Source organism: Acinonyx jubatus, chromosome D1, assembly GCF_027475565.1.
Source record: "Acinonyx jubatus isolate Ajub_Pintada_27869175 chromosome D1, VMU_Ajub_asm_v1.0, whole genome shotgun sequence".
Classification (NCBI taxonomy): Eukaryota; Metazoa; Chordata; class Mammalia; order Carnivora; family Felidae; genus Acinonyx; species Acinonyx jubatus.
Window position 1 is genome coordinate 92,175,099 of NC_069390.1, and position 13,217 is coordinate 92,188,315.

General features: G+C 35.8%; 1 protein-coding gene across 1 annotated transcript; it reads left to right on the top strand.

The window, feature by feature from the left end:
* Positions 1-3,393: 3,393 nt before the first annotated feature.
* On the top strand, positions 3,394-4,417 carry LOC106976618 (olfactory receptor 8B3-like). Its single transcript, XM_015074042.3, has one exon. It carries the CDS (start codon positions 3,444-3,446, stop codon positions 4,374-4,376), a length of 933 nt encoding a protein of 310 aa, XP_014929528.2. The 5' UTR covers positions 3,394-3,443; the 3' UTR covers positions 4,377-4,417.
* The last annotated feature ends 8,800 nt before the right edge of the window (positions 4,418-13,217 follow it).

Here is a 13,217-nt window from a genome sequence, read left to right on the forward strand (position 1 = left end):
TAAAAAATCATTCACTATGATCAAGTGGGACTTATTCCTGGGATGCAAGGTGGTTCAGAATTCACAAATCAACCGTCATGATACATCATATCAATTAGAGAAAGAATAAAAATCATATTACCATTTCAATATGGAGAAAAAGCATTTCACAAAGTACAACATAAATTCATGATAAACACCCTCAATAAAGTAACAGCTAACTACAAATCTGTAGTAATCAAATACTACAAATCAAATACTACTGTAGTAATCAGACGAGATCGGGTGCGTTCAGGGTGGTATGGCCTAGACTCAAATATACTACATATCTATAGTAATCAAAATAGTATGGTACTGGCACAAGAATAGAAACATAGATCAATAGAGTAGAATAAAGATCCCAGAAATAGTTCCATGATTATATGATCAATTAATCTATGATAAAGGATGCAATAATATGCAATGGAAAAACAGTCTTTTTAACAAATGGGGTTGGGAAAATTGGACAGTTATAGCAAAAAAAAAAAAAAAAAAAACCTTTCTTACACCATATACAAAAATACACTCAAAATAGATTAAAGACCTAAATGTGAAACCTGAAACCATAAAAATACTAGAAGAGAGTACAGACAATAATTTCTCTAACATTGGCTGTAACAGCATCTTTCTAGATATGTCTCCTGAGGCAAGGGGAACAAAAGTAAACATAAACTATTGGGACTACATAAAAATAAAAAGATTCTGCACAGCAAAGGAAACAATCAACAAAATAAAAAGCCCAACCTATTGAATTCAAGAAGACATTTACAAATGATATATCCAATAAGGGGTAAGTATCCAAAATATAAAGGACTTATACAATTCAACACAAAAAAACAAATAACCCAATTAAAAAATGGGAGAAGACATGAATAGACATTTCTCCAAAGAAGACATACAGATGGTCAATGGACAAATGAAAGGATGCTCAACATCACTCATCACCAGGGAAATGCAAATCAAAATCACAATGAAATATCATTCATACCTATCAGAATGGCTAAAATGAACAGCACAAGAAACAACAGGTGTTGGTGAGGATGTGGAGAAAGGGTGACTCTCATGCATTGTTGGTGGGAATGCAAACTGGTGCAGCCACTGTGGAAAACAGTATGGAGGTTCCTCAAAAAGTTAAAAATAGAATTACTATATGATCCAGTAATTCCACTATGGTGTATTTACCCAAAGAATACAAAAACACTAATTTGAAAAGCTCTATGAACCCCTATTATTTATAATAGGTAAAATATGAAAGCAACCCAAGTGTCTATTGATAGATGAAAGAAGAGGCGATATGTATATACAATAGAATTTTACTCAGTCATAAAAAAGGAATGAAATCTTGCTATTTACAACAACATTGATGGATATAGATTGTATAATGCTAAGTTAAATGTCAGTCAGAGAAAGATGAATACCAGAAGATTTCACTCATATGTGGAATTTAAGAAACAATAAAGAAAAAAAGAGACCAAAAAAACAGACTCTTAACTATAGAGAACAAATTGATAATCTTACCAGGGGGGAGGTGGGTGGGAGTAAGAGTGAAATAAATTAAGGGGATTAAGAGTACATTTATCATGGGTGCCTGGATGGCTCAGTCGGTTAAGTGTCTGACTCTTGGTTTTGGCTCAGGTCATGATCTTGCAGTTCATGGGTTCAAGCCCTGCATTGGGCTATTCACTGACAGCACCAATCCTGCTTGGGATTCTCTCTCTCTCTCCCTCTCTCTTCATTTCCCCTTCTCTCTCTCTCTCTCTCTCTCTCTCTCCCTCCCTCCCTCTCTCTCTCCCTCTCTCTCTCTCACACACACACATAATAAATAAATAAACATTAAAAAGTACACTTATTGTGATGAACACTGAATAAGATATAGAGTTGTTGAATCAGTATACCTGAAACTAATAAAATTGTACCTTAATTATACTGGAATTTAAAAAATTAAAAAAACACCTTTAAAAGTGAGAAAGGTGTTAACCTTTCTTTTTGGAGGTGACCCAGGAGAGATAACAACTGAATTGAATTACTGCAATATTTGAAATATTTAAGAAAAAGAAATAAGGCTGTAGGCAAACTCTATGGAAAGTTTTCATTTAGGATATGGGAAGAAAGGGAGAAAGAACTTACGCAATAGATTTTCATTAAGAGATGAAGATGATAGAAAGATGGGAGTTTAGTTTTGCCTCTGCCTTGGGGAATGTACAATCCTTAGAGTGAAATGTAAACTTGATTAGCTATTGAGTCCCTAAAGAACTAAAGAGAGATTGTGGTCCCGAGTGTAAACACAATCAATCCCTTTATTTCTCTTTTGTACATAGACTTTATTCCTTGGGATGGAGACTGAGCAAACATCTACCCTGTTTATAATCAAGTGCACTTTATCATTAAACTCACATTCAGTCTTCTGTGTCTTAAGTAGCAAATGTGATGATAATAAAGACTTTGGTCTCTGCTGCTTGAGAGGACTGAAAGTTATAATCAGAAATTATGATATATAGTCCAGAAATATTTGAAGGGCATATCTGAAATTAAGTATGGGCTAAATCCTTTCAGAATTAAAGAAACCAAGGCCTCAAGAGCCTGACATTTCCTTTCCAAGACTACAGGGGTAAATACCAAAGATAAGGACGCACTGAGGTTTTCTGGCCTAAGGAGGGTGAGTTTCTGAATTCTGTTTATATCAATGTCCTTATTGATTTGACATGGAAGTCCAAAAATGTAAGGTAAGCCACTTCCCTCCCCCCCGCCATTTTGTGTAGTCCTAAGACTCAAGTAAAATTGACAGGAGAATATATTTCAGGGGATAAAAGAATGTCCAGAGATCAGAGGGTTCAGGGGATGTAGTATCTCAGTCAGTTCCCTCTCCATGGGTGGAACCCTCAATGTTCTAGATTTATGACGTTTTCTCTGTGACATGGGATAGTAACTCAACCTCACCTAGACTCTGGTCCTTTAGTGTTGGATCAGGAACAATATTCATGGTTCCCAATCCACTAAGTCTAATCTGGCCCGTTAGAGGCCAGCTTCAGCTTGTTAGGGTCTCTGCCTCCAACTTTTCTGGTGATGAGAAGGTTCAAGTGAATGAAGAAATAGTGAGATGGGAGAAGGATGATTCTGTCGTGGGCCATGCTTCTTCTTACTCACCTTGGTTTTCCAGCAGTCACGTTGGCATGTGGCAGCACTGGCTTTCCCTCTTAAGGCAAAGTTTGTGATGCACTTTGCTACATTTAGCTTATTAAGACTCTAGTAGGGGAAAGTCCCTGTCACTTAGTCTCATGTTGATGGAAAAGGCAGATTCAATGGGTCCGGGTTGGGCTAGTCTTAGACATTGCCAGTGTACACACTCTCTTGTGGGATGAGATATTGCAGGAAGAGCTGAGTTTTTCTGAGTTTTCTTGTGTGTCCACAGATCCCCTTAGAAAAGAATGACTCCTGGAAATGCCTCTTCTGTGACTGAATTCATTCTGGTGGGATTAACAGACATATCAGAACTCCAGCTTCCCCTGTTCTGCCTATTTCTAGTCATGTATGTGGTCACTGTGTTGGGAAATATGGGCTTGATCATTTTAATTGGGCTGAATTCATACCTACACACCCCCATGTACTTTTTCCTCTTCAATTTGTCCTTCATAGACCTCTGCTATTCTTCAGTATTTACACCAAAAATGCTGATGAATTTCCTATCAAAGAAAAATATTATCTCTTATATGGGATGCATGACCCAGCTTTACTTTTTCTGTTTTTTTGTAATTTCTGAATGCTATGTGCTGACATCAATGGCCTATGATCGCTATGTGGCCATCTGTAACCCACTTTTGTATAATGTTGTCATGTCCCCTAAAGTGTGTTCCAGCCTTATGCTTGGTTCATATTTGATGGCATTTTCGGGTGCTATGGCCCACACAGGATGCATGCTGAGACTGACCTTCTGTGATGCAAACACCATCAACCATTATTTGTGTGACATCCTCCCTGTATTCCAGCTTTCCTGCACAAGCACCTACGTGAATGAGCTGGTGGTTTTCATCGTGGTGGGCATCAACATCATTGTGCCCAGTGTCACCATCTTTGTGTCTTATAGTTGCATCCTCTCCAGCATCCTCCGCATCAGCTCCACTGAGGGCAGGTCCAAAGCGTTCAGCACCTGCAGTTCCCACATAATTGCTGTTTCCTTGTTCTTTGGGTCAGGTGCAATTATGTATCTTAAACCATCTTCTGTTGGGTCTATGGATGAGGGTAAAATCTCTTCTGTCTTTTATACCAATGTGGTTCCCATGATGAACCCCTTAATCTATAGTTTGAGGAACAAAGATGTTAAAATTGCTCTGAGAAGAACCCTCGGTAGGAGAGTGTTTTGATCAGAAACAGTGTCTGTGCAAGTGGTCATAGGGTAGGGATATTTCGTGTGTTTATTTATAGTATTTTTAGTGGAAGTCTTCCTATCCTGTTTCTCACTGTGGTGAAGGAAATATGAGTCTTCTCTCAATCTGTTTCTGTTTTTTTTTTTTTAGGTTTGATCTGATTCCTTTGATTACCATTTTTACAACTTTTGCTCCTTTTCCTCATTTTTCCTATTTCAGAATAACATTAAGAAACATATTCTAAGATTAGATTATTTAACCTCTAATAGCTTCTCTTTTTTATATATGGAAGGATATTTTAAGCCTAATTATACTTTAGAATCACTTGTTGAACTTAAACAAAGATGGAGATACTGAGCCTCAAATCCAGAGCTTATGATATGGAAAACAGGATATATATGCATGTTTTAAAACTTCATGGGTTAATATGCTGCTCACCAAAAGTGAAAGACTTGATGTAGAAAAGGAGAATAATAGTATCTTTTTCACAGGTCTATTGGAAGCAACAAATAAAATAATGTGGCAACTACCATCAGAGCATAAAAAAAAAAAAAGAAACATATTTATCTGTTTTTTAAAATGTCATTAATGGACTTTTTTCCTGGAAAAAGATGAATGATTTAACAAATGATCAATAAAATAATACAAGTGTTAACTTGTGCATTGGGGGGTTTCTTAACTGACACTTGTAATGTGCAGTTGGAACCATGAACTAGACGATCTGTCTCTATTCCTTTCTTTCCATTGTACTGTGGGCAGGATTATGACTCCTTCAAATGCCAATGTTTCACAATTATAAAAGATTCCATAACAACTATCAATTTTACTCCACTTTGCAGCTGCAAACCCTACACATTAAACTTCTTTTAGCAGAGATTTCATTTTTACCACTCAAAGTCACACATAATAGATTGTTAATATTTATTGGGGTTAATGATTAATTAAAGTCACACAGCTTCTTCATAGAGAAGTCTAGAATAGACTATTAGCTACTTGATTTCAAGTCAACTACTTTTTCTAGTATACTTTCTAATTCACTTTATTTTTATTTTAGTAAACATGAAATATAAGAAAACTTTTCTATTTTGAATGCTGACATTTTTGCAAGAAAAGAAAAATGTGAAATGTTTTCAGAGTCTTCTAATTAAAACAAGACACAGGAAGAAAGATTTTCCAGGAACATGCCATTATTCTATGGCCCAAAGAGATATATGGCCAATAAATCAGAGGTCCCTCAGTAGGGAATGGACAATAAAATTTTAGAAACCATATTTCATTCTGAATTTATAACCTGCTCCATAGAATACTGTAATTATCCTTCACTTTCCATGAAGTTTTCATTAAAACTTATAATATACCCATATTAATAGTGGTCTTGGGAATGAAGACCAATAGCTATGCTCAAATTTGTAGGGAACCAGGTAGGGTAAGTAGAGATAAAATAATGAGTTGTAATCAAGTTAGGAAGAAGGAATAGAGTGTAAAATGATGAGAAAGGAAAGTTTTCTGTGACTCCATTCTTTTGGGAAGGCCCTAGAAATAGTATGTGGATGACAGGATTTCTCTTGATAGAATAAAATCTTAAGTTATTTGATATTTAAAAAGTTAAATTCACAGGACTGGTAGACCTGGGAACAATAAAATCACCTCTGCTTTTTGGTGGCTTTCATATGTTACTCCCGTATGGATTTTGAAGTATGGAAATCTCAAACCGCAGCTAGAACAATGGCAATTTGAAAGAACTATTTGGTCTATGGCCATAACACCCTGACTGCGCCCAATCTTGTCTGAATGCGCTATTTGGTGAATAAATGAAATGGTGACAGTGTCTTTTCTGTAGTGGAATGTTGGATTGTTTTTCTTTTGAGAAAACGGCAAATTGATGAACACTCAAAAATCCTTAATGTGTTGCATGGAGTGACAACTTAAACATTTTCTAAGATAACTTTAAAAACATTCACTATTTTACTCTTTTTCCAATCTCTACTCACTATTTAGGTATTTTGAAAGTTAGCATAGCTAGATCGTTGGCTTGATTGTTTTTGAGGCATTTGGCATTGCTAAATCCATGACCTGTGGTTTTAAATGACCACTCATTTCCCATGTTCTGATCCCAATATTAATATGCTTGATTTTCACTATTTATATAAAAAAGGGGGTCGTGAGTGGAGTTTTCATTTTGCTTTTGTTTTACTGTGTTGATAAAATTGTTTTCCATACTGGAAGAAAAGTTTATGGCTGTGGTATTTGGGATACTTTGAAGACATTGTAGACTGCATTCACTCTTCATGTATTTTATTGCTCTTTTGAGGTGGACCAAAGAGTGGATTTAAAAGTCATTGATCTTTCATATGATGAGATTCAAATACAAATGACTTCTGTTCCAATTTCAGGAAAAGAAAATCCTTTATTTAAAATTAGATCCCATTTGGGATGAGCACTGGGCGTTGTATGGAAACCAATTTGACAATAAATTTCATACATTAGAAATAAAATAAAATAAAATAAAATTAGATCCCATTCTTTCAGATTATTTTGGAAATTATTAATAAAAATCAGATAAAAAGACATTGTAAAATTTAAGGTGCTAAAGTTTTAAGAGGCAAATTGGTTTTTTAGTTAATGCATTTATAAGTACTATGAAACTATTTGGACCTCTTTCAAAGAGAGGAATATGTCAGAGGAAACAAGTCAGGTGTTTTACATGCACAGCATAGGATTATCCTTTGTAGTTTTTTTATTCTGTGTGTTACATGAAATGTGATAAAAGAAGTTTTGAGAGACAGAACAATTCTATTGAAGTTGTTACAGCTGAGAGTCAAATAAGTAAGCCATAGGATTCACCTCTGCGTGTGTATTAGGAAGGAGATTTTTTTTTCCTAATTTGTGTGCAAGTTTGGAGTTTCTGAGTTATAACATATAAAAATGGTCCTCTTAGTTAAATCATAAGGAAAATTTTCAGATTACATGCTAAATTTGTTTCATGTAAATTTTCTGTAAGTGACCTACTGTTGTTACTCAGGATTAGGTTTGGAATGAGCATGACTAGGGTGTGCTGTGGTTAAGAATTAATGAAAACCAGAAGTAAAAGGGGTTTTGAGTTCTATATCCCTTTAATTCCTGAACCCCAGCTTTGTTGAACCCACTCTTCTTTATAATGCCTCCCTACACACACACACACACACACACTCACACATGCACTCAGTGTATTCAAACCTTATAGTTTATGAGATTTCTGCCTAACATCTATTGCATGGCATGTGACCCACTTTGAATCTTTGCAAGAACATTCAGGTACGTGGTTCCTGTTTCTGGCTCCAGTGAGGCAGGGCTGAGTAGGAAATACTATTGAATCCTGCAAAAGGAAATGATTATTGCTTCAATTATTCATTTAATTATGTAAAAGCAACAACAGCAAACACGTTTATACCTGCTAAGTGTCTGGCAATGTGTGCAATATGCAATATGTCACAACTGTAAATAAGGTAGAAAGATAGATAGATTTTTCATATAACAGCACAGTAGGGTTACATGCTACACATGGATAGAATCTAAAATCAGTCTTATATAGTCAAAAATATTATTGAAAATTGATTGTGGTGAATCCGTGTCTGTGTTGGGGACAGTCATGGTATTTTTCTGGAAGTCTGATGCAGTTGGTTTTTCTCTCTAGCATTGGGATATTTCTGTGTATATTCAGCTGAGCACCAGATGAAGTAGTAAATGAAACACCAGGGCTCTGTGGTAAAAAAAAAAATGTATATTTGAACATTAAAATCACTTTCACTGTGGGGAAGTTTTACATTCTAAGACAGAGACTCCTATCTTCAGTGAGGGGGATGGCTGGTGGAATCCAGTGGGCTGCTTAAAGTCTCCCTATGACATAAAGTTGAATAGACACACTTTATTAATATAGAGAATGTGCAGGGTGTTATGATTGTTCTGGAAGTAGTGTTACTGTTTTCTCCATGCTGTTACATCTGTGTGTCCATGTGCTCCTCAGGGAAGTGCTGGGAGGTCAGTAGGGAAGGGGATCCAGTTTCCATCTCATTGATGATGGAACTGATTCTCAGAGATTTCATGGCTTGTTCTGAATCACAATTTATAAATGGTAGAAGCTGAGTCGAGGACCTAGATGTTTTGATTCTAAATCTATCAGCTTTTTTAAAATCATGTAAAATTTACCATTCTTTTAAAGCCATGAAAACATGAACAGTGGTTTTAGTTAACTAAAATGTTTCAGAACACAAATAACAGCCAAGTACTCAAAGGAGAAAATATCCAGAAAGTGTCTTTCACATTTCATTGACAATACAGATTGGTTCACACAGAAGAAACCAACAGAGGCCAAATAACACTTACAAAGTAATCCAGACCAGTCCAGGGCAGAGACAATCTCTTTACCACACTTGAAGAATTTTCACTAGTGTCTGAGGGAAGAGGAAGATCAATGTACAAACCCATTGTATAGATTTGTAGAAAGTTATTTGTCATTATATTTAGGGTAATGGTAATGAGGGTATAGTTCTCATTCCATATTATATGATTTCATTTTCTTAACCTTTTCTAGTTTCTTCATATAGTCTTTTTATTTTTAAAGAAGTTCTTCAGGCATTGTTTTTAATAGCTCCGTGATGAAAAGAATTTGGGAATATAGATATGGAAATATTTAGGCATAGAGAAAATGAAGAAAAGACATAAGTAGGCAAATCACAGGAAAGCAAATTGGAAAGGTTTACAAATTTATGAATGAACGTTCAACCCCATTAATATTTAGTGGAATACAATTTAGAATGCTAGGAGAATAAATATAGTTTCATAAATTACCTGTGGGAATATGAATTGCAATAGTCTTTGAGAAATCCAATATATAAACATACATATTAAAATGAAAGACAATATTCTGGGAACTTATCTCACTGAAATACAGTTACTGTCATATAAATATTTTTGCATAATAGTGATAACATTGATTTTATTGTAAGAAACTGGAAGATAGTGAATTTCCATCAGTATGGAGTGGGTGGATGAGTTTTGATAGATCTACAGCATACAACATTAAAGTGATTCCAATGAAATATTTTTTAATGTTTATTTTTGAGACAGAGAAAGACAGAACATGAATGGGGGAGGGTCAAAGAGAGGGAGACACAGAATCTGAAGCAGGCTCCAGGCTCTGAGCTGTCAGCACAGAGCCCAACGCGTGGCTTGAACTCACAGACTGTGAGATCATGACCTGCGCCGAAGTCGGATGCCACCCAGGCACCCCTCAATGAAATATTTTCAAATGGCAAAAGCAATAGGTCAACAAAATATTTCTTTGTAAATACAGGACATAGCTCTTATGAATGCATTTGAATGTATGAGCAGGTAGAGAACAGTGGGAGGGGATGTGCTGAACAAATGTCAGTGATGAGTTCAGGAGAGCTGTACATGGAAGGGAGTGCTGAGAAAAAGAAAAGAGGAATCTTGGGAAATGGCACATTACAGTAGTATGTCAGGAATCTGTCTCCTCACCTGCACAAAAGTTGCACTTACAGAATTTGTCTGATTTGTCTTGGAACTCTGGAGTCTATAGAAGGCTTACAATAGCCAGGAAAGGCTTGGATGGTAAATTCCAGTTAAATTTGATCAATTTCAGCACTTAGTACAGTAGAAGCTGACATCCTTTACTTTTCAGCCTTGTGGCAGGCAGCCATTCATGTCTCCAGAATCAGCTTGCTTATAACTTAGGTGAGCCAGAGTAGGTAAATAAGACAGTGTGCTCCAAATAATGGGGAATCATGCTCTGATTGATGATTGCTGCTTCAGATTTCCGAAGTGCAGATAAAAAAGTGAGCAGTATTTATTGTTGCACTGCCCCACTGTGACAAGCCCCTTCTCCTCTTGCTGAATTGACTTCCAGTACATTTAAAGGCCAGTACTTTATTTTCCCTTTTTGTTTTTCTTTTTTCACCCTTTGGGAGCCAGGCATTAAAAACTAGGTCTTAAAAAAACCCTAGAACTTTCTTTCTTTTTTTTTAATATAATTTATTGTCAAATTGGCTAACATACAGTGTGTAAAGTGTGCTCTTGGTTTTTGGGGTAGATTCCCGTAAAACCTAGGACTTTCAAAAGCAATTGTATACGCAAGAGAAATTAGAAAGTCACTGCACATGTACAGGCAGAAGTGCAAGGTCTGAAAATCCTGAAAAGCCCTTAACACCTCAGGCTGATCCTTGGGACAGATATACTCTACAGCAATTAAAACAAGCAAGCAAGCAAACAAACAAACAAACAAACAAGTAAACCCTGGTGAAGGGAGAAGCTTTGATTTCTAGAGTTACCATATTATTAGATTCATATGTTCAGTTTTCAACAAGAAATCACAAGATATACAATGAAACAGAAAGTATGGACCCTTCAAAGGACAAAATAAATCAGTAGAAACTGTCTCTGAACAAAATTTCATGGCAGATCTACTAGACAAAGACTTTAAAATAACTTTAAAGAGGCTGAAATATCTATAGGAAGATGTGTAGAGAGTCAATTAAACAATTTATAAACATAATGGAAATATCAGTAAAGAAATAGAAAATCTAAAAATAAGTCAAAAAAGAAATTCTGAAGCTGAAAATTGCAATAACTGCAATGAAAAGTTAGGTAGAGATGTGTCTGACTCTTGATTTTGGCTTAGGTCATGATCTCATGGTTCATGGGATCAAGCCCTGCATTGGGCTCACACCTAGACACAACACAGCTAAAATCATACTCAATGGTGAAAAACTTAAGAGCTTTCACCATAAGATGAAGAACAAGATAAGATTGGGAACAAGATAAAGATGCCCCTTCATACCACTTTTATTCAACATAGTACTGGAAGTCCTAGCAATGGCAATCAGACAAGAAAAAGGAATATAAAGGCATCCAAATTGGTAAGGATGAAGCAAAACTTTCACTATTTGCAGATGACATGATACTCTATGTAGAAAACCCAAAAGACTCCACTGAGAAACTACTAGAACTGATAAATGAATTCAGTAAGGTTGCAGGATACAGAATCAATGTACAGAAATCTGTTGCATTTCTATACACTACTAGTGAAGCAACAGAAAGGGAAATTAAGAAAGCAATACCATTTACAATTATCAAAAATAATAAAGTATCTAGGAATCAACTTAACAAAGGAGGTGAAAGGCCTATACTCTGAGAACTATAAAACATCAATGAAAGAAATTGAAGATAACACAAATAAATAGAAAGATATTCCATACTCATGGATTAGAGGAAAAATATTCTTAAAATGTCCATTCTACCAAAAAAAATCTACACATTTAATGCAATCATATCAAAATACCAACAGCATTTTTCACAGGACTAGGGCAAATAATCTTAAAATTTGCATGGAACCGCAAAAGAAAGACCCCAAACAGCTAATCTTGAAAAAGAAAAACAAATCTGGAGGGGTCACAATTCCAGATTTCAAATTATACTACAACGTTATAGTAATCAAAACAGGATGGTACTGGTACAAAAATAGACATGTAGATCAACTGAAGAGGATCTAAAACTCAGAAACAAACCAATGATGGTATGGCCAATTAATCTTTGACAAAAAAGGCAAGAATATGCAATGAGAAAAAGATAGTCTTCAACAAATGGTGTTGGGAAAACACTCAAAAACCAAATAACCCAGTTAAAAAATGGTCAGAAGACATGAACAGACATTTCTCCAAAGAAGAAATACAGATGGCCAACAGACAGATGAAAAGATGCTCACCATCACTCATCATCAGGGAAATGCAAATCAAAATCACAATGAGATATCACCTCACACCTGTCAGAATAGCTAAAACTAAAAAATAATGATAATAATAAAGAGCAAGTGTTGGCAAGGATGTGGAGAAAAGGAACCCTCTTGCTGTTGGTAGGAATGCAAACTAGTGCCGCCACTGTGAAAAACAACACGGAAGTTCCTCAGAAAGTTAAAAATAGAGCTATCAGGGGCGCCTGGGTGGCTCAGTCGGTTGAGCGTCGGACTTCAGCTCAGGTCACGATCTCGTGGTCCGTGAGTTCGAGCCCCGCATCGGGCTCCGGGCTGATGGCTCAGAGCCTGGAGCCTGCTTCCCATTTTGTGTCTCCCTCTCTCTCTGCCCCTCCCCCATTCATGCTCTGTCTCTCTCTGTCTCAAAAATAAACAAACATTAAAAAAAAATTTTTTTTTAAAAAAGAAAAAAAAATAGAGCTATCATATGATCCAGCAATTCCACTACTGGGTATTTACTCAAAAAATACAAAAACACTAATTTGAAAGATATATACATCCCTATGCTTATTGCAGCATCATTTAAAATAGCCAAATTATGGAAGCAGCCCAGTGTCTATCAGCAGATGAATGGTTAAAGAAGATGTGGTGTATATATATAATAGAATGTTACTCAGCCCTAAAAAAATGAAATCCTGCCATTTGTAGCAACATGGATGGAGAGAGTGATTATGATATTAAGCAAAATAAGTCAGTCAGAGAAAGACAAATGCCATATGGTTTCATTCAAATGTGGAATTTAAGAAACAAAGAAAGAGAGAGAGAAATCAAGAAACAGACTCTTAATTATAGAGAACAAATTGATGGTTGCCAGAAGGGAGATGGGGTGGAGGATGGGTGAAATAGGTGAAGGAGATTAAAGAGTACATTTATCATGATGAGCACTGAGTAATGTACAGACGTGTTGAATCGCTGTATTGTACACCTGAAACTAGTGTACCATTGTATGTTAACTATACTAGAATTAAAATTTTAAACTTAATAAAAAAGCTTTACAGAGACAAAGAAACCATACTTAATGGAAGATTCAATAG